Source organism: Balaenoptera borealis (assembly GCF_965194805.1).
Source record: "Balaenoptera borealis genome assembly, chromosome: 3".
NCBI classification, from domain to species: Eukaryota; Metazoa; Chordata; class Mammalia; order Artiodactyla; family Balaenopteridae; genus Balaenoptera; species Balaenoptera borealis.
The window spans coordinates 4,195,617-4,214,383 of record NC_138866.1 but is presented as its reverse complement, the minus strand read 5'-3'; the positions used below and the strand labels follow the sequence as shown (position 1 = coordinate 4,214,383).

The window sequence follows — 18,767 nt, the reverse complement described above, 5'->3', positions numbered from 1 at the left end:
CCTGGTTTGGCAGCTCTTGGCACAAAGCGTGACTCTGTCAGAGCCGCTTGCCCTCGCTGAGCCTTGGACTCCCCGTGTACGAATGGGGTCACCAGCTCGGGTGGGAGGCAGGGCTCTCCTAGCGGCAGGTCGCCGGCCCTGCGCCCCGCAGGCCCCGCCCCTCCCTGGCCCCGCCCCGTTACCTGCGCAGCTTCTCCGTGACCTTCTCCAGCTCCTCCTGCGCCCGCCGCAGCTCGATCTCCAGGTAGTGGCGGGTGGAGTCGAACTCGGTCTCGAGCTTCTCGAGCTTGTGCGTGGTGTAGGACAGCCGCTTGCGCAGCTCGCCCTTCTGCTCCTGCAGCGCGCTGCAACGACACGCGGCGGCGGGCCGGGCCGCGGCGCTGAGCTCCAGGCGCCGGTGGGTGCGCACGGGTGCGCCCGGCCGCACCAGCGCACGCGCACACGCACCACACGCACGCACACCGCCCCGCCCCCGCCCCGGGGCTCAGGGTCTCTGACCCTGAGCCAGTCTGGCACTGGCGGGCGGGGGTGGGGGGGCAAGTGCTTGGGGCAGCTTAAAGGACCTTGGTTTAAAGAGCGCCCATCGGCACCCAGTCTCTCGGTCTGGGAGCCGACCTCCAGATGGCACCGCTTACAGGGTCCCCGACTTTTGCTCCTCTACAGCGCTGGCTGGGGACGCTGAGGCCCAGAGGCAGTAGTGCCACACCCTAGACCAGGACTCTCTTCCCCAAATCGACTGTGTGGTCCCAGCAGGCTGTGTGACCTCTGGGCCAGGGAGAGGATGAGCCTGGATACCCCACGCCCAGGCAGCGTCCGCCACAGTGGCCAGCTGGCTGCGCAGAGCATCAGACACTCAGAAAACCACTGGCCTGCTCATGTCTCCCTTCCTCCAGGAAGCCTTCCAGAGCCAGGCTTGGCTCTTGAGGCTCCATTTTCCCCACAGACTGAGGGCTCCTCTGGGACCCCGGGCCGCTGAGTTCCCATGCTCAGGAAACAGAAACGGGATGATTCACCCTCTGAGCCATATGCCATCAATTCACATCAGCTACCGCTGGGCACAAGGCAGGAGGGACAGGTGTGGCCACACCCAGGGGACAGGCCGTGAACTCCACCAGGGCAGGGGCCACACCCTCCTGTCGGCAGCCGCCCAGCTCCCAGAGAGCACCTAACCATGTGCTGACCTGAGGCACCTCTCCCTTGACTGGCTGAGCACGCAGAAGGGGCCAAGGGGGAAGGACTCACCTTTAACAGCCGGGAGGGCTGATTTCTGCAGGGAAGGGACAGCGGCCCGGTGGGTGAGGGGCACCAGGGGAGTTCTGCTGGCCGTTAGCCACGAGTGAGGCTAAGGTTCAAGCTGCCGTTCAGTGCCCTGGGTGTGCGCTTTGCTCTGTCACTCCCTGCACTTTTCCCCTGTCACCCCCTGCACTTTGTCCCCGTCACCCCCTACACTACAGTCACAACAAAGCCCAGAATGGTGCAGCCTGAAGGTGAACTCCATGGTGTCACGGGGTGTGCAGGGGCCCTGCCATCACACAGACCTGGCTGCTGGTCCCCGCCATGCACCCCCCCAATCCACCTATGACTGTCCCCATCTTGCCCTGGGGACACAAAGCCCTGGCTTCAAAGAGGTGTCCAGGTCGGAGTAGGGGCCCGACTGGGCCAACTGTTTGCTGGAGGAAGTCCAGCCCTCCTCAGGGGACCATTTGGAGCTAAGACCCTTTGGATGGTAACTTCTGGTGGGTTTGCTGTGGGCGAGCAGGAGGCTTCCTCCAGAGCCCGGGGTAGAGTGAGCTTCAGTCTCGGGCCTTGTCTGTAAACCACACGTGTTACCATAGGCGCACACCCAGCGAACCCCGATTAAGTCTTCCTGGATTCCTGCCCAGGTCTACATTCTTAAAAGTAAATAAAAATAAAGAGTTGCCTATGTTTTGAGAACCTCAGAGAAGGGCGGGGTGGGTCCTCCCAAGAGTTGGTCTCCAAGGAAGATGCAGAGTGACAAGCAAGGAGGGAGACCAGTGGCAGAGTGCCCGCCCATGTCTGCCAAGCAGGCCCTGCCGCTTCCTCCAGGCAGCACGCCTGACTGACTCACCCTAAGCCCCCTGCAGCTTCAGGTCCCAGACTGCCGCCGGCCCAGGCCTTTCTCCCCAGGGGGCTGGCGAGCTTCCTGGGGGCTCCCCCATGTCACCCAGGGCCCCCTGCACACACGGGGTCAGGCGTGGGAGTGGGGCGGCGGCCGCTGAAGTCAGTCATCCTGCAGGGGCTGCAGGTCACCCGCAGCCCTCGGTCACAGGGTACAGGCGGGGTCCGCACCCTCGGGAAGAGGTGAGAGCACCCGTGGGGCCACTTGAGCCCCCGCCCTCCCCCACCTTGGTCACCCGCCTGCAGCCACAGCTCGGACCCTGCCGTCAAGACTGTCCACCCCTGACGTGACCCAGCCGTATCCCCCTACGATGCATCCACCCGTCACCCTCCTTCCTTCCTTTCCTGCCCTGTCCCGCCCTGTTCCCTGCGCCTCACAGCACGAATGAGAAAAAAGTGGTCCCCGCCCCGCGGAGCTTATAGTCTCGAGGGGAGACAGACAATGAACAAGGGAACAGGTTCACCAACGAGGCAAGTGTAGGAGGAAAAATGACAGGGCTGTGGGGTGGGCTCCGAGCAGAGCCGGGACCCGCCAGACGGGCATCTGAGCTGTGACCTCCCGCTCACACGGCAGCCAGCTTCATCGAGCCGGCCCACCCGAGCCTCAGTTTACCCTTGGCCTCCGGATGGCCTTCCAGACATACTGGGCGGCTCTGTCCCACCACCCTTCAAGTACTGCTCTCACCTCCTGAGCCCCTCACACCCAACCACCCACCCACCCCTCAGCCGCAGCCGGTCCAGCCCTGGGCTGGCACAGCCCCCAGCCCGCGCCTCCTCCTCGTCCCCCTGCCCGCTTGCTGGAGGCACCTGGGCCCCGGTCCTGGACACGCCTCCCTGGTCCCTCGGTCGCAGCAGCGCCAACCCCGGTGCCCCACCACGCCTTCCCCACCTCTGCCACTCGAGCTCCGTCGCCCAGGCTGATCCTCAGGGCCCTGGTTTACATCTGCAGGGCCTCCCCACACATCTCAGGCCGAAGGTCCTCTGTGCCCAGCCACACACGAACCCCTCCCGGGCCTCCATCTGCAGCCCCGACCTCTCTCTAGGGCTCTACTGCCCTCCATGTCCAGCCACCCACCGGCCTTTCCTCCCAGAAGGCCTACAGGCACCTCACACCCAGTGTGCCAGTGCTGACTCTTCTCTGCCCCCTATGCTCCCCACCCCCGGGAAGGTCACAGCTGCCATCCGTCCCCAGTCAGACCCTGAGAGGCCGCGGTGACCCCTCTTGCCTGTGGCCACCCTTCACAGCCCGTCACCAAGTCCTGGCAATCAACTACTCCAGAGCTTTGGACATGTCCCCTCCCCTGCCTGGTCCAGGGAGGGCCCTGGGCTGGGCACCCTGAGGCCTTCGGTCACCTGTGTGGTACCACCATCCTTTCCTGCCTTTCCCTCCCAGGGCATTTGCCCGAGCCCTGCCTGACCTCAGCCTCAGTCTCCACATCTGTAAAACGGGGATGTGTGCACCCACACACTGGAGCACCCGCCCTCAGGGAGCAGGGCTGTCACTGTGGTCCCTGCACTCCCCGGGTCATCAGAACCGCCAAGAGATGATGCCAGGGGCAGGCGCCATGGGGGGAATGCTCAGTGCCTCTGCCTCCCCCTGCTGTGGAGTTGGCTCAGGGGGCCCCTCAACAGATGCACAGGGAGGGCCTGGAAATCCCTCATGCCCCACCCTCCAGATCAGGGCCACCCTCCCGGCCAGGGGGCTCGGGAAGCCCTGCTCAGACTGCTGCCCGGGGGGTGGGGGTCACCTCGCTTTGACCTGGGTCCTGGTGAATTGATCAGTATCTGGCCTAACCCGGCAGGGTGTGTGCAGGTGGGTGCGTGCTTCGTGGTTCCCTCCTTGCCCGCAGGAAGCAAGGCTTTCCCACCTCACAGGGAAGAAAGATGAGCTCCCTCGGCACAGAGTGGGACCCCGCCTGCCTCCCACCAGGAGCCCCTCTGGCCGCTCAGCGGAGGCCTGAGCCCGAGGACCGAGCCCGGGGCTGGTCTGTGGGGACACCGGGGCCTCGCCTCCAAGACCAGATGGCCGGGAAGCAATGGCGAGGGTGTGCTGGCAGCCGACACCCTCCCCCTCTGGGCCTTCTCGGGGGAGTTGATGCAGATGCGGGACGGACGTCTGGGGACAGACGCAGAGACACCGAGGAGCCGGGGAGACAACAGGTGTGTTACCTGTCCCAGAGCGAGGGCGAGGACCTGGCCAGTCGGCCCTGCAGGACGCGGGGTTGCCCGAGGCACGAGGGCACCCAGGGGCTGCGCAGCCTGTGGGTGAAGAGGACAGAGCTGCTCAGAACGGGGACCGGGGGGCCACACCGGGCCCGCCATGGGCACACAGTCACAGAGAGTTGGGGGATCGTCCCCCACCGGCAGGAGAGCTCCTTGTCATCAGCATGATGGCAGGGTAGGAGCGTAGGAGCCGGGGGGTAGGTGCTTGCCAGCCCTGGCTGCCTGAGTGCATTGCTGGCACCGAGTCCCACCGGCGGCAGGGTCCCCACCCCAGGCCTGCATCCCCATCTCAGCCTCAGAGGGGAGTCATGGCGGGCAGGCTCCCCCCACCTCCAGGTTTCTGTCCGGCTACTGCTCCTTCCTTGCAGGACCCGTGGGTCAGAGAGCCTGGGAGGCAAGGAGGATGGAGGGAGTGTGACCCCCGACCTCTGCTGACGGACACCAGTGGGGTATTCTGGAGGCTGTGGGACCTAGTGGATGTTAGGGGTCCAGGACAGGACCCACTTCACCCCTCCTGGGACCCCTTCTCACTCACCCTGCCTGTGGCCTGTCTGGGCTGGGCGGGGGGTGGGACAGAGGTGGGTGGATGACCCACCCCAGCCCCATGGTGCCACCCTGCTTGGGGGCAACGGGATGTACATCAGAGCTTTAGGCGCGAGTCGGCTTGGTCGCCCCCTTCCTGTAGTCTCTCCAGGGAGGGCTCCCGGTGGCCTGGCTGGCCCCGGAGCCAGAGCAGAAATCTGATGAGAGGACGCTGCCCCAGACATCAGGCGTCCAGACAAGGCTTAGAGACACGGGCAAGTGTATGTGTTAAGAGAAAGGGCAGCACAATCCCATTTACAGAATAACTGCGTACAGACGGCCACACAAGATAACGGAGGGGAAGGAATGTTAATGTTGTTTGGGGTGGGTGGTGGGATTCTGGGCCATTAAAACATTTTCTTTTATATTTTTCTGGATTTGTCATATTTCCTACAGTGAGGATGAAAAATCCTCACTGGCGGTCCAGCGGTTAAGACTCCGCGATTCCACTGCAGGGGGCGCGGGTTTGATCCCTGGTCAGGGAACTAAGTTCAAAAAAAAGAAAAAAAACAGAAAAAAAAATTTACTAAGGATGAAATTTTGCCCCTCCCCCCAGAAAAGGTTGAAAGTGTTGATCTGATAGGCTGGGGTGGGGGTGGGGCGGGTAGGGAAGCTCTCAGCCCGGGGCCGTGAGCTGCACATCGATCACCACTTCCGTAAGCCCCCATCTGCTCATCTGTGAAATGGGCTGCCCTTGGCCCTGGTCTCCTGGGCTGATCTTCTGCAGGCCGGGCTTGGGGAGGGGTTGGGGGGAGAGGCAGCGGTTTGATCTCCATTTGAACTGGACTTTGGAATTCCAGGCCCAGGGTTCACTCTTGGCCAGTGACCCCAATGCTGCTGAGTGAACGGAGAGGAGAGGCAGGACTGGCCGGTTCCCGTGGGAGCAGCCAGAGACCCAGTCTCCCCTCGGTGGCTCGGCTGAGGCCAGCAATCCCTGGGGGAGGCCCCACCCCAGAAGTCCCTTCCTCGGGGGACTCCTGCCAGGTGAGTTCTCAGAAGAGTAGAAGGGAGGCTGGGACCCTGGGAAACAGGCCCAGGGAAGGGGTGGGGCTTGCCTGGAAGCACAGAGAACGGGGCGGGGGGGGGGGGGGGGGCGGGGCATGGCTGTGACTTGACCCAGACCCCGCCGCTGGTCACACACAAGGCATTTATCCCTGACAACCGCTCTTGTTCTGACGCAAATTCTCATTTCCAGCCTGTGGCATGGGGAGCGACTCTTCCTAGAGGTGAGAAAACTAGGGCCCAGAGAGGTTAAGCAAGATCACACAGCAAGTCTGGGATGCGGCTGAAATCCCCCGATGCCTGTGATGCTGTGCTGGGCCCGGGGAGGAAGGACATGTGAGCTGTGGGGTCCGGGGCCACCCTTCCCTGCTCCGCGGTGTGAACAAGGTCCCTGGGGGCAGAGGTGCTCCCCGGTGGGCTGTGGTGACGGGGCGGGGTGGGGCTGAAGGAGTGTCCGCCCTCCGGCTCCTGGGTACCCGGAGCCGGTCCCTGCGGTACCCCCAGGGCACTGCCTGTCTCCGCACCCACTCTCCGCGCTCAGGCTCCGGCCCCCAGTCATGCTCCAGTGACACCAAATTGCTTGTCATTCTTCACATGCTGCAGGCAGCTTCTCACCTTGGTGACTTTGTCCCTGTGTCCCCTCTGCCAGGATGGCACTCACTCCTTCCCGCTCAAGTTAACTCCTCCCCACCCAGGGCTTGCTGGTGGGACCCTGACACCCATCCCGCCCCGGCCTGCCCGCCAGGGAGCATCACTGGGGCTGAGTCCCTGTCCTGTTCATCTCTGAGCGCCCGGGGCCCGGTCTCCTGCTCCATGCTGGCCCCCAGTCCGGTCTCCGCCATCCGCCAGACGGCAGGTCATGAAACCCAGCCAGACCACTCCCGCCTCTGGGCAAAATTCCCCAAGATTCCTCCCCCAAGTCCCCGTCCCCTCAGACCCCCCACGGCGCACACCTCGCCCTGCGCTGGCTCCCTTCCCGCACGCTGGCTCCAGGCTGTGCCCGAGTTACCCTGAGCCCCTTCCTTTCCACCTCAGGGCCTTTGTCCTCGCCGTCCTCTCGGCCAGGTACCTTCCCTCTCAGGCCCCTGCCGCCAGGGACAGCCTTCCCTCCTCCACTCTCTCTCATTCCTGCGGGGACAACGACCTGGGGACCTGCATGCCCTCCCCTGGGACCACCTCCCTCCTTCACCTACTCGTCCCAGTGCCCCGTGCTGTGCCCACGTGGAGCCAGTGACCAGCAACACGTGTTACGTGAACAGCTGCAGAAACATCTGCAGGAGAGAAGCCGATCTTCTCTCCGGGGCTGCAAGGTCCGGTGCATTTTTATATCCCCGGGGCCTACTCTGAGGTTGGATAAATGGGGGGGGATAAGACCCCCAAGTCCTCCTTGCTCCCCTGAGGCGCTGGTGTGGAGCAGAGCACCCAGCCCCTCCCCCACTGGCCTCTCACCCTCCCGCAGGGGCCGACACCCTGGAACTCATGGCACAGGGACTCGTGCCGGCTCCCAGTGTCAAGGGCAATGCCCGGCGGAGAAGGACACCATAGAACCACCCTCAGAGCTACCGCTGACGGGCCACCTTGGCCAAGGTGACCCCAGCCCTGGGAGAAGGTCTTTGCCCCCAGACCTGCTCAGACCCAGCTGGTCCTCTCCCAGGTGGGCCTCCAGTGGGCACCTTGGGACCACCGCATCAGACACTTGGGATGCCCTGCGTGGGCCTGGGGGCGGGTCCCTGCAGAAGAGCCTCTGTCCCTGCCCCATGCTGGCATCATCTCTGAGTCTCCCTGTAGAAGGTCTGGTGCCACCATCCTTCCACAAAAGGAGCCAGAGACAACCCCTGCAGGGTCTCAGAGCCCCCTCGTCCCTGCCGAGGCCCCTCGTGCCCTGGCCTGTGCCCCCATGCTTGGTGGCCACCACTTTTCTGTGTCTCAGAACAAACAGTCTTTCTCTATTTCCCTTGAACTTGATCACTGCTGCACTGATTCCATCCTGTGTCCCCACTAGGAACCTACTCAGGACCTTTCTCGAGGGGCAGGTGGGCATGAATGGTTAACCAACACCCCCAGCACCTGCCGAGGGCCTGCCCTGCCCCAGGTGCCCACACATACCTACTCATCTAGTCTCAGGCCACCCTGTGAGGGAGGCGTGCACCACACCCATATGATAGATGAGTAAACTGAGGTTCATGGCGATGACGTCACACAGCCCTCCTGGGGTTCAACACTGGGCCAGCTGTTCCTCCCCTCACGTTGAGATGCCAGATTTTAGTGCAAATCGCAGCCCTTTAGACTCTCCCTTGAACTGTCTCCCACACATCATCCTGCTTCCTGGTGGGCCGTGAGCTTCTCCTTGGAGGAAGACAGTTCTGGGCATCTGGCTGGCACTGGTCTGTGGCTCAGACACGCCTGCCCAGCCCCTGGGCAGCCCCTCGGCTGACTCTGCAGCAGTTTCACCAGCAACACCACGTGCATGGAGAAGGGGACTCTGGACACGCCAGGCCATTGTGCAACAGCGTGCAGGTGCGTGCATGGGTGTGCGTGTGTACTGGGGGAGGGGACTGTCACAGGGCTGGCCTGGGGGCCCACAGCCAGGAGGGGTCACCCGCTCAAGCCAGACAGGGGGTGATCTCAAACTCTACGCCTGCTCAGGCCCTGCTCTCTCCTGGTTTGCTGGCCGAGGTTGTCCAGTGGAACCAGTCCCTCTTCCCTCCTCGTGGCCCGGTGACATGGCCGCTCCACTGCTCTCCTGCCCAGGGACAGGAGACGGGAGACGCCGCAGGGAACATTTCATCTCGCCTCCGCCTCATCTTATCAGGCGGCTGCAGCCCTGCTCCCACCGCCCCCCTCCCCCCACCCCCATCAAGGCAGAACCACGTGCTGGGAGCTGGCGGCACTGCAGCCTGTGAGCCCTCAGTGGGTGGGTGGACCCAGGGGTGCTCGGGGCCAGGACAAAGCAGAGCAACCTGGGCAAGTGGGCGGAGCAGCTGCAGAGTCACCGCTGGGCCTTTGCACATAATGCCCCTCCTGCTCAGAACATCCCCTCCCCTGTTCTTTAGTTCATTCTATTTACCTCCTCCAAGAAGCCCTCCCTGACCTCCCAAACCCCACTCTGGTTAGGGCCAGCTCTCCATAGACTCGGCGCCTGCACCTGTACAGATGGCAGGAAGTCACACGGCCGAGCGGACAGGCCTCCCTTTCTGCTCATCCGGCAGACTGACCCAGGAACCTTACCACATCCCCTGTTCCGTTCCTTCACTTTCTCCTCTCTGTTCAACCTCCCAACGCCTCCTCCCGCACCGCCACTCACAGCTGATGACCTCGCTTCCTCTTCCATGGGAAAAAAGAAGCCACCCCAAGGGAACTTCCGCAGATGCCACCGCCAGGTCTCCCCACCTACCAGCATCTGCCCGCCTGTTACTATAGACAACCCGCCAGGCAGCCCCTCCGCCCACTCCAGGCGCGGCTCCAGCTACTCTCCCCTCACTCCCCAGACCACCAACTTTTCCCTCTTTTCTGGATCATTGTCTCCGGCACAAGAACATGCAGGTACGCTTGCCATATTGAGAACAAGCCTCTGCTGACCCTCCAGGACCTGTCCTCAATCTCTGCTCCAAGAAACGTTGCCTGTCCTTGCACCCATCCTGCCAGGACCGATACCCAACCTGGCTCGTGTCCCCTCCACGCTGCCGAATCAGCTCTTGCCAGTCCCTGATCTCAGTGCTCACGTGACCTGAGCCCTCAGCGGCCAACGGCACGGTCGACCCCTCCCTCCTCCTGCAAACACCATCCTCACTTGGCCGTCCTTCTCAGCCTCCTCTGCGGGTGGTCCTCCTCTCCCTGACCTCCTAACCAGCAGGACCCAGGAACAGTGCCTCCAATCTCTCTCCTTCCCTGGGTACACTCACCCCATGGTGACCCCAGCCACAAATACCATCGCTCCACTGAGGGCCCCCAAATTTGTGTCTCCCCGACTCCAGGTGTGCATACCCTCTGCTGCCTCCATCTCTGCTTGGATATCTCGCAGGCGGCACAGACCTGCAGGGCCCACTGTATTCCTCTCCGCTCGCCCTCCCCAAATCCACAGCCTTCCCGCCCCAATCCCTGCCCCGCCCCAGCAAGGCCGGTGCTCCCCAATCCCTGCCCCGCCCCATCAGGGCCAGCGCTCCTCCCCGAGCCTGGAGGCACCCTTGACTCTTTTTCTCTTTCCAGCGCCACCCGCCACCCTGAGTCCGACTTCTCTTGCGCGGGATTGCTGCACAGCCTCCTAACCGGCTCCTGCCCTCACCTGCTCTCAGCCAGAGGGGTCCTGTTGAAGGCTAAGTCCAATCCACCCCCCCCCCACAGCTCCTACATCGCTAGGGTCAAGCCCAACGTGTTCACGCTGATCACCTGATGGCAGGTGGCCTTCCCATTGCCCCCTGGACCTCACCTTCCAGCCGCATTCAGCATGGCCTTGCCTCAGGGCCTTTGCACCTGCTGTTCTTCTGCCTGGATCTGTCTCCCAGATACCCCACGGCTGCCCCTCTCCTCCACTCAACATTCAAACGCAACTTTCTTGGCGAGGCCTTTCCTACGCTCTGCAGGCATCCTCTCTCCCTCTTTCCCTGCCGGGCCTGTGTGTCCCTGGCCTCACCCCGTGGAGTGGCAGCTCCCCAGGACAGGGATTGCTGTCTGCCTCGTTCCCTGCTGGGTCCTCAGACCCTGCAGCAGAGCCTGGCAACCAGGAGGGCCCAATAAACATTCGCTGAATGAATGAAAAACACAGAGTGAATGCATTTTACACATGAGCAACCTGAGGCTCAGAGGGAGAAAGCGCCACCCCGGGTCAACAGGCTGCAGGCCTCCTGACAAGCAACCCGGATTCCCCTCTGCAGCTTCCAGGGCTTTGGGCTGTTCCTTGCCTCTGAGGTCAGGGGCTTTAGGGGTTTGGTTTTGTTTGTCTGGCTCTGCCAGAAGAAGTTGCTCTCTGATTTCCGTAAGCGCTGAGCCCCCTGAAATGATCATGAGAGGGTGAACTTTGAATTTCAGGTCAATAATGAGTGTTCAGTGTAAGTATGTGCAAAACATGGCATGGAAGTACTTACACTAAATAAGCATCCAGCTGTTTATTGAAATCGGGGAGCCCGATAAAGCAGAGGATGCCCAGTGACATTTATTTAAATTCATTTAAATTTCACTGGCCATTCTGTACTTTATCTGGCAGCCCGAGTACGGAGACAGAGGTGACCCCATGGAGGAGGGCCTCCAGCACCGGCAGGAGAGGTCATCCCGTGCCCGTCATGAAGAAGGCCAGCTATCTGTGCGGGAAACACAGCTTGGGCAAAGGCCGGGAGATGAGTGTGGCCAGAGCCCAGGTCTGGGTCAGCTGGCAGGAGGCCAAGAGCGCCTGGCCCTGAGTGCGGGCCAAGTGTCCGGTCCCCTTGCTCGGGGCGCCGGGAGCCCCTGGGGAGCTCCACAGTGGAAAGGACTGGCGACAGGCTCCGGCCTGGGGCTGTCCCTCTGGTGGGTGAGTCGGGACAGGGAGTCCTAAGGAGGCTGCCTCAGGAGAGATAGGGCCAGCCACACTGCGGGCCCCAGAAGCCCCCAAGGCCCCCTTTCTGGCTGTGTTGGGGCTCCTGGGGCACCCCTGCCTGGCCTCGTCTTTCCCAGCACCCAGCCCAGCACTGCTGCTTATCTACTCTCTTTTCTTCCCCCCAGACTGGGGGGACCTGGAGGGCGGGACTGTGCACACTTTGGCCCTGGACCCCTCCTCTGCCCCGAGGCCACACCTGCTCTCTGCCCAGAATCTGTGCTCAGGGGGCGTCCGCGGGGAGGACGGGTGGGTGGTGTGGTCCTACCGCTGGTGAGGAGCTCCCCGCCGGGCTCCCAGATGAACCTCCCAGCGCCTGCCACGCTGCCCTGGAGCCCAGGTGAGAAGAGGCTGCCGTTCCACACTCTGATGGTCGGGTTCGTTACTGCCCACCACGGAACCCACGCTGGCTCCACTAATTTGACCACCCCACCACAGACACGGGCACGCATTAATTGGATCGGCGGTGGGGCCTGTTTCCCGGAATTCTGGGGATCATAAAGGTAATCAGGGCTGTGGGAGGCTTGTTGATGACCCCGGAGCACAGGGCATAGGGTGGCCTGCCCCATCCTGGCGCTCTCTATGTGCCCCTGGGCCCCTCCGGGACGCCCTTGGTCCCTGGTCCCTCTGCCCTCACTGCCTCACCTACCCCGCACCTCTCCACACCCACAGGAGACAGTCCTGGGGGCCAAACTGAGTCTGGAAGAAAAGAACTGGCGTTATGATGATAGATTTTAGCAGCAGCAGGTGGTTGCAAGGCACTGGGGCCGAGGAAGGAGGCTGCTTTTCTGGGCCTCAGTTTCCCCATCAGTAACCAAAGCCCAAAGGACACCTGTGACCATCACCTCCTCTGGAAGCTTCCCCCGAGATCACCCCCATTCAATCATTCAATCACCCAGTGAGACCTACTGTGTGCCCTTGACAGTCCCCTCGTTGAATCCTCACCCAAGGCCTGGCAGGGAGGGGGGATGCTACCCATTGTACAGATGAAGGAACTGTGGCCTGGAGGGCCAGGGCCTTTCTCAAGGGCACCCGGCTAGTGAGCATGGGAGCCAGGATAGAACCCTCCCCAGGGCAGCCCCTCCGGCCAGGACACAGGACACAGAGGCGCAACCCCCTGCCCTGGCAGGGCACCCCCATGCTGTCTGCCACAAGGGCTGAGGATCCCAGGATACCTGCTCCCGGGCACCCATCCCACAGACATCTCGTGCATCCCCACCTGCCCCATCTCCATCCTTCCCATGTCAGGTAGCGGCAGCTCCATCGCTCAAGAGAGACACCCAGGCCTTGTCCCTGACACCGGCGCCCTGATGGGCAACGCCTCCAGAGCCTCAGTGGGCCTGTCGAGGGATGCAGGCGATGCGGCAGCTCTCAGGCTGTCATGAAGGTAGAGTGAGAGCGTGCAGGAGGGGGCCAGAGATCTCAAACAGTCAGGGCTGGCTTTCTGCCCGTGGTTAATGGGGGTGAGGCAGAACGCTGAGAAACAGGTACACGGCACATCCTTGCTCTGAAATACTCAGCCACCACCGGGACTGGTGATGTGCCCTCTCTGGGAAAAATGCAGTCTGGGGGCGCAGCAGAGCCGGCCCGCTGCCCCCGACTCTGAAATGCTCTCGCAGTCCTAACTCAGTCTAGGTCTGCAGGTCACAGCCCAACAACCCCCTTCGCCAGGTGGTCCTCTCCTTCATGATGGGAATAATGCCATCTGCCCAATGGTTGGGGAAACAGGGCCTGGGAACAAATGAGACCATGTGAGAGGGGGGCATGCAGTTAACAGGGAGAAGCGGCCCACACAGCGCCAGCCATGTGCCCAGCTTCACGTTCACGAGTTCATTCTCAAAACAACCTTCTAAGTTAGGTGTTATTATTACGATCTGCATTCTAGAGATGCAGAAACTGAGAATCAGAGAGGTTCAGAAACTTGCCTAGGTCCACACAGCCAGTAAGTGACAGGTCTGGGATTCAAATCCAGGTAAGTCTACCTTCTTAACCACATACTTCATCAGGGAGCCTTTGCAGAGAAGTGGGACTCAGATGGGCTGTGAGGACAGGAGACTTTGAAGGGCAGGGCAGAAGAAGGTAAGAGAGGACAGTCCATGTGGAGGGTCCCTTTATAATGCCCTGACTCCCAAAGGGAGAAATCAAAGTGAGGCAGTCATTCACAGCTTAGTGAGAATTAGCCCATAAGACTTCCTCCGCTAGAATCATGTTTAGAAGTGAGGCAGAGCCGGGAGGAGCAGCTGGGTCCAGGGCTCAGGTGGCCACACAGAGGGGCACTGGGTGCCACACAAGAGCTTTGGGTTTTCTGAAGGGTCAGCGGGGGCCCGGAGGCCTCGGAGGTGCATCCTCACTCTGGACTTCAGGAAGGGTGCTGGTGTGGCCCTCAGGAGGGGACACTGGAAGGGGCCAGTGGGCTGCAAATTTTGGCCCAAACACAGAAAGGCCTCCTCCCACTGGGCAGTGTCCAGCTGCTCTGGGAGGCTGTGGCTGTCCTGACCCCAGAGACCTAGACAAGCCCCTTTCCGCCTCTGGTCTCTGTTTCCCCAACCCCCTTCGGCTCCGTGATCCCTCCTGGCTGGCGGGGGCAGGAGGCTGAGAGCCCGAGAAGGGCAGAGCTCAGCCGCCAGGTGAGGAAGAGCATCCCCCCTGCCCGGGGGCCTTTGCCCACGTCGGACCCCCTGCCGGGAATGCCCTCCCCCCACTCCTCCTCATCTCCGTCCAAGCAGCTCCCTCTCAGGAAGGCTCCCCTACGTGCTGCTGAGGCCAGATCCCTCCAGTGGAGGCTCTCACACCTCCGAGGACCTCTCACGGGGTGATTTTTTTAAAAACCACTACTCCCTGAGGGGGTGGGGGGCAAAATTGTCCCCAACACTCCCCTTCCTGAGGGGTAGAGTGGAGGGCCCCCTCTCGGGCATCATGAAGCGTGGGGAATAGCTGTTCCCCATCCCCCTTCCTCACTGTGCACCACACTTTGGTCTCATTCCAGAGCGTTTACTGAGCACCTACTACGTGACAGCTCTAAGTGCTGGGGGTCAGCAGTCAGTTGCTGTTCTTTGCGGGGGGAGACGGATGTAAATAAGATAAATAAATAAGACAAACTGAGAGTCAGGTGGGGATGAGGGAGATGGAAAATCAAGGCAGGGAGGAGGAGGAGGATGGGGGAAGGGCTATAATTGTAAATGGAATGAGTGGTCAGGAACCCCACCCTGACCAGGGATGACATTTGAGAAAGATGTGAAAGGAGGGGAGGCAGGGAGTCACGTGGATATCTGGGGAAGAACATTCCAGGCAGAAGGAAAGGCGCCTGCAAAGGCCCTGGGGCAGGAGCCTGTCTGATGGACTTGAGGAGCGGCATCGAGGCCTGGTGGCTAGAGGGGGTGGGCAGGGAGAGCCTCTGGAAATGAGGTCAGTGCGAGTTGGCATTTCTGGGGTGACCTCCAGGGCATCAGCCTGGCACTTGGCATAGTGTCTCGGCACAGTGAGTGGCATCTGGTATAGGCAGCACTGCAACACGCGTGGGTGACACGAATGAATCAAGAGTATGGGCCTGAGCGTTTGACGTCTGTGTGAAAAAAAGCACACAGAAAACCCACAAAACCCAAAAAACAAAAAAAAGCCAAAAATCAAAAAACCCCCAAACCCCCACAGAAGCCAAAAAAAAACAACAAAAAAAACAAACAAAAAAACCCCCAAATTAAAAAACCCACAAAACCCAAAAAGCAAAAAAAAAACCCAAAACAAGAAAAACCGAAAAAAATTTAAGAACAAAACAGCAAAAAAATTTAAAAAACAAAAACAAGAAAAACACAAAACAAACCCCCAAAACAAAAAAAAGCCAAAAAACAAAAAAACCCCCAAACTCCCACAAAACCCCCAAAAACACAAAACCCAAAAAACAAAAAATACCTAAACAAAAAAACCAAAAAAATTTTAAAAAACACAAAACCAAAACCCCACAAAACCAGAAAAGACAAAAAAATTAAAAAAAACAAAAAACCCCAAAATTAAAAAAAACAAAAAACCCACAAAATACAAAACCCAAAGCCTCCCAAAAAAGTAAAAAACACAAAACCCAAAACACCCCCCAAAACCTAAAAAAAATTTAAAAACACAAAACCCACAAAACCCAGAAAACAAAAAAAGCCAAAAAACCAAAAAAAAAATTTTAACCCAAAAAACAAAAAATTCCCCCAAACCAATAAAAAACCCCAAAAATAAAAAACCACAAAACCCAAAAAATCACAAAAAAGCAAAAAACACATATATACAAAACCAAAAACCAAAACCAAACCAACCAACCAAACAACAACAACAAAAAAACCCACAAAGAACAACGACCAAAAGGAGCCTAACCCCAAAACCATACACGAAAATCACTTCCAATAGCTTCATGACATCAGAGGGGTTTCTTAAACGGGACACAAAAAGCTTTCATCAAAAAGTAAAAGCCTAAAAGATTCAAGAGAAACTCAACGGAATTAAAATTAAGAACTTCTGTTCATCAGAGGACCATTGAAACAGTGAGAATCAAGCAACCAGCGGGAGGTGCATTTGCCACACGTGTGACTGACAAGGGTTCTCTGAAGAGCTCCAAATCAATAGGACAACTTGATGGAAAAACACACAGAAGTCACAAACGAGGAAGCCCAAATGGGCAGTAATCCAGGGCCGTGCAATTAACGCCACCGGAGGAGCAGCTCCCCGCCTGTGGCCTGACAGAGCCCAGTGCGGGGACGCTGCGGGGACACAGGAAGTCCCAGTGCCGCGGGGAGGGTGTGGCCTCATCTCCTAAAGCTGGCGGTGGGCGTGCCCTGTGCCCCAGCAGTGCCGCCCCGGGGTACCCCAAGAAGGCTGCACGTGTTCCCCAGCACCTGGACAGGCATGGTCACAGCAGCTTCATTCACAATGGTCCAGGCTGGAAGCCGCCCGCCCGGACGGCCATCAGTGAACAAAGAGATAACTTCACTCACAAACGCCGTTCCCCAAGAGAGCCAGCAATGGGCAGCTCCACGCACGCTAAAGACACCTCTAAAAAACATGACGTTTGGGTGAAAAAAAAAGCCAACCTGGAAAGCACAGGCTAAAAGACACCATGTATGTGAAGTTCCAGACCGGGCAAAACAAAATGATGTCAGTTAGGGATGCTCTTGGGCGGCCAAATCGGGAAGAAAACAAGCAACCGCTTTATCACAATAGCCAGGATCCTGAAGACTTCTGGGGGGAGGAGGAGGGGGCTGTGACTGGGGAAGGGTCTCGGTGGGGGCTGGTCCCTGGGAGGTTGGCAGCATTCAACTTCTTGACCTGGGTGGTGGTCGTCCTAAAGTTAACCTCTAAACGGCACAGATGTTTATTACTTTTTCTAGATGCCTAGCACGGTTCACAACTTTGAACAATTATATTGTGGGGGGAGGGGTGGACTTGGAACAGGAATAGCTCTGGGTTTCCTGGGCACCTTCTGTGTCCCAGGTGCCATGTGAGGCGACTGACCCACTTTGCTCTATGACAGAGGAGAGAACTGAGGCTCCCACAGAGGAAATGGCTTGCCAAAAGGCATGCAGCAAAGTGGCCACGGCGGGAGTGAAGGCAGGCGGACCCGGGGCAGAGGAAGGCAGAGGAGGGGATTAACTTGGGGATTAGCGGTGCAGCGGCTCCGCATGCTGACAGCCAGCCGGGACTCGCTAATATCTGCAAATATTTGAGTGTCACAGGAAGAGTTTTTCAAGCAGTCAGAGGCAGGAGAGCTGAGTGAGCGAGGGGCAGGGGGCACGCATCAGGCCAGAGCAGAGGCGGCCAGATCTGGGGCTGGAGAAATGGACCCCATGCTCTGCTCGCAGGGGCTTCCTTATGCGGCGGAGAGGACAGAGGACACCCCACCGACCTCCACTCCCCACCCCTCACCGGTCTCTCTGAACACAGCCTTGCTTCCTCAGGCCCCCAGGACTCTGTACCTCTAGGAAGGCTCGTCCTATCTGTCCTCCTTGCAAACTCATATTCATTCTTTAAGCCTTGGCTCAAGTGTCCCTGCTTCCAGGAAGCCCTCTCTGATTCCCCAGGCTACTGTCTCCAACCTGGGATCTCTGGGAGCCTGTGTTTTGGGCCTGGGTCCCTGTTCTGGAGGGCTGACCTGTCTCAGCGCCAGCGCAGGAGCTGGTACACAGAGGGGGAATGAGCCCACCTGGGGGTGAGGGATAAGAGAGTCACAAAAGCCACAGAGAGAAGATGACAAGGAGGATAACCAGTCTGTCATGTGGACAAGAAGGTGGGTGGAAGGGCATTGAGAGCAGAGGGAACAGCATGAGAGGCATGAAAGGCAGAGAGGCATGAAGGTGACAGCTAGTTCGGGACTCAGAAGTGGGGCTGCAGTATGGGGTGGGTGGTGAGGAGGGGGACTCAGGCAGAGGGAGCCCCAGCTGGGTACCTGCTCACAAAGGGAGACACTGAGGGTCACAAGGACATAGTCCTTGTGGTTCCGGGCACTGCGGGTGGGTGGGTGTGTTGTGTGACAAGTGTTGGATGGGGCAAAGGGCCTGCCCTCTCGGAGCTCAATTCAGATTCCTAGGGCCAGCCTGCGATGCGGGCCCCGGGACAGGAGGAAGGACCCCGGCACAGGGCCATCCTGCTGGACAGCCAAGACCCCTTCCCTTGGACCACAAATGAATCTTCTGCCTGGGAACCCATAGTTGTGCAGTTCGGATGCCCCACAGTGAACCTCTACCTGGACCCCTGCTGTGGGCCAGGTCCCAGGTGAGGCCTGTCACCCACAGTATCTCAAGTCATCCTCCCAACAGCCCTGCAAGGTGGGGGTGCTCAGGATACCCACTTTACAGATGAGGAAACTGAGCCCCAGAGAGGGTCAGGACTTTGCCAGAGGACCCTGTGACCTACACCATGGGAGGCCATGCTGACCAACTTCCCCTACATCCCTTGGGGCCTCTTGGTCCTGGACCCCCGATACTAAATGCTGGGCAGAACCCTACAGGGGCAGCCCCAGTACTGGCTGGGAAGAAATAGTCTGGAAAGGCCCTCGAGGTCGCTGTGAAACTACTAATAGGGTGAGAGGGAGAGGAGAGCAGGATGCGCCCCAATTCTGGGAGGCCATGCTGTGTCCTGGCCACACGGGACCCCCAATCCCACCGGCTGCTGAGCTCTGCTTCCGATGCCTCAGTGCAGCCCAGCAGCCTGGGCCCTGGCCACTGCGACCAGCCTTCAGGATTCCGCTCAGGGGAGCCCTCAGCCCACCCAACAAAGAGACGCT

At 59.7% G+C, this 18,767-nt stretch overlaps 1 protein-coding gene and 1 long non-coding RNA gene across 4 annotated transcripts in view; one reads left to right on the top strand and one right to left on the bottom strand.

Moving 5' to 3' along the window:
- Positions 1-18,767, bottom strand: part of BEGAIN (brain enriched guanylate kinase associated) — a 45,682-nt gene that overhangs the window by 8,408 nt on the left and 18,507 nt on the right. Inside the window, exons 3-4 of one of the 3 annotated variants that reach the window (XM_082385847.1) lie at positions 4,309-4,398; positions 183-344 (exon numbers count right to left, since the gene is read on the bottom strand). In XM_082385847.1, coding sequence (XP_082241973.1) covers positions 183-344; positions 4,309-4,398 — 252 coding nt within the window. Of the gene's footprint in view, positions 1-182; positions 345-1,242; positions 1,893-4,308; positions 4,399-18,767 lie in introns of all 3 variants that reach the window. The other 2 variants (XM_082385849.1, XM_082385848.1) reach the window with 2 other exon arrangements.
- LOC309625816 lies at positions 4,408-11,482 on the top strand. The gene is made up of 3 exons (XR_014242767.1): positions 4,408-8,463; positions 9,253-9,489; positions 10,153-11,482. It is a non-coding gene; the product is annotated as an uncharacterized lncRNA (long non-coding RNA).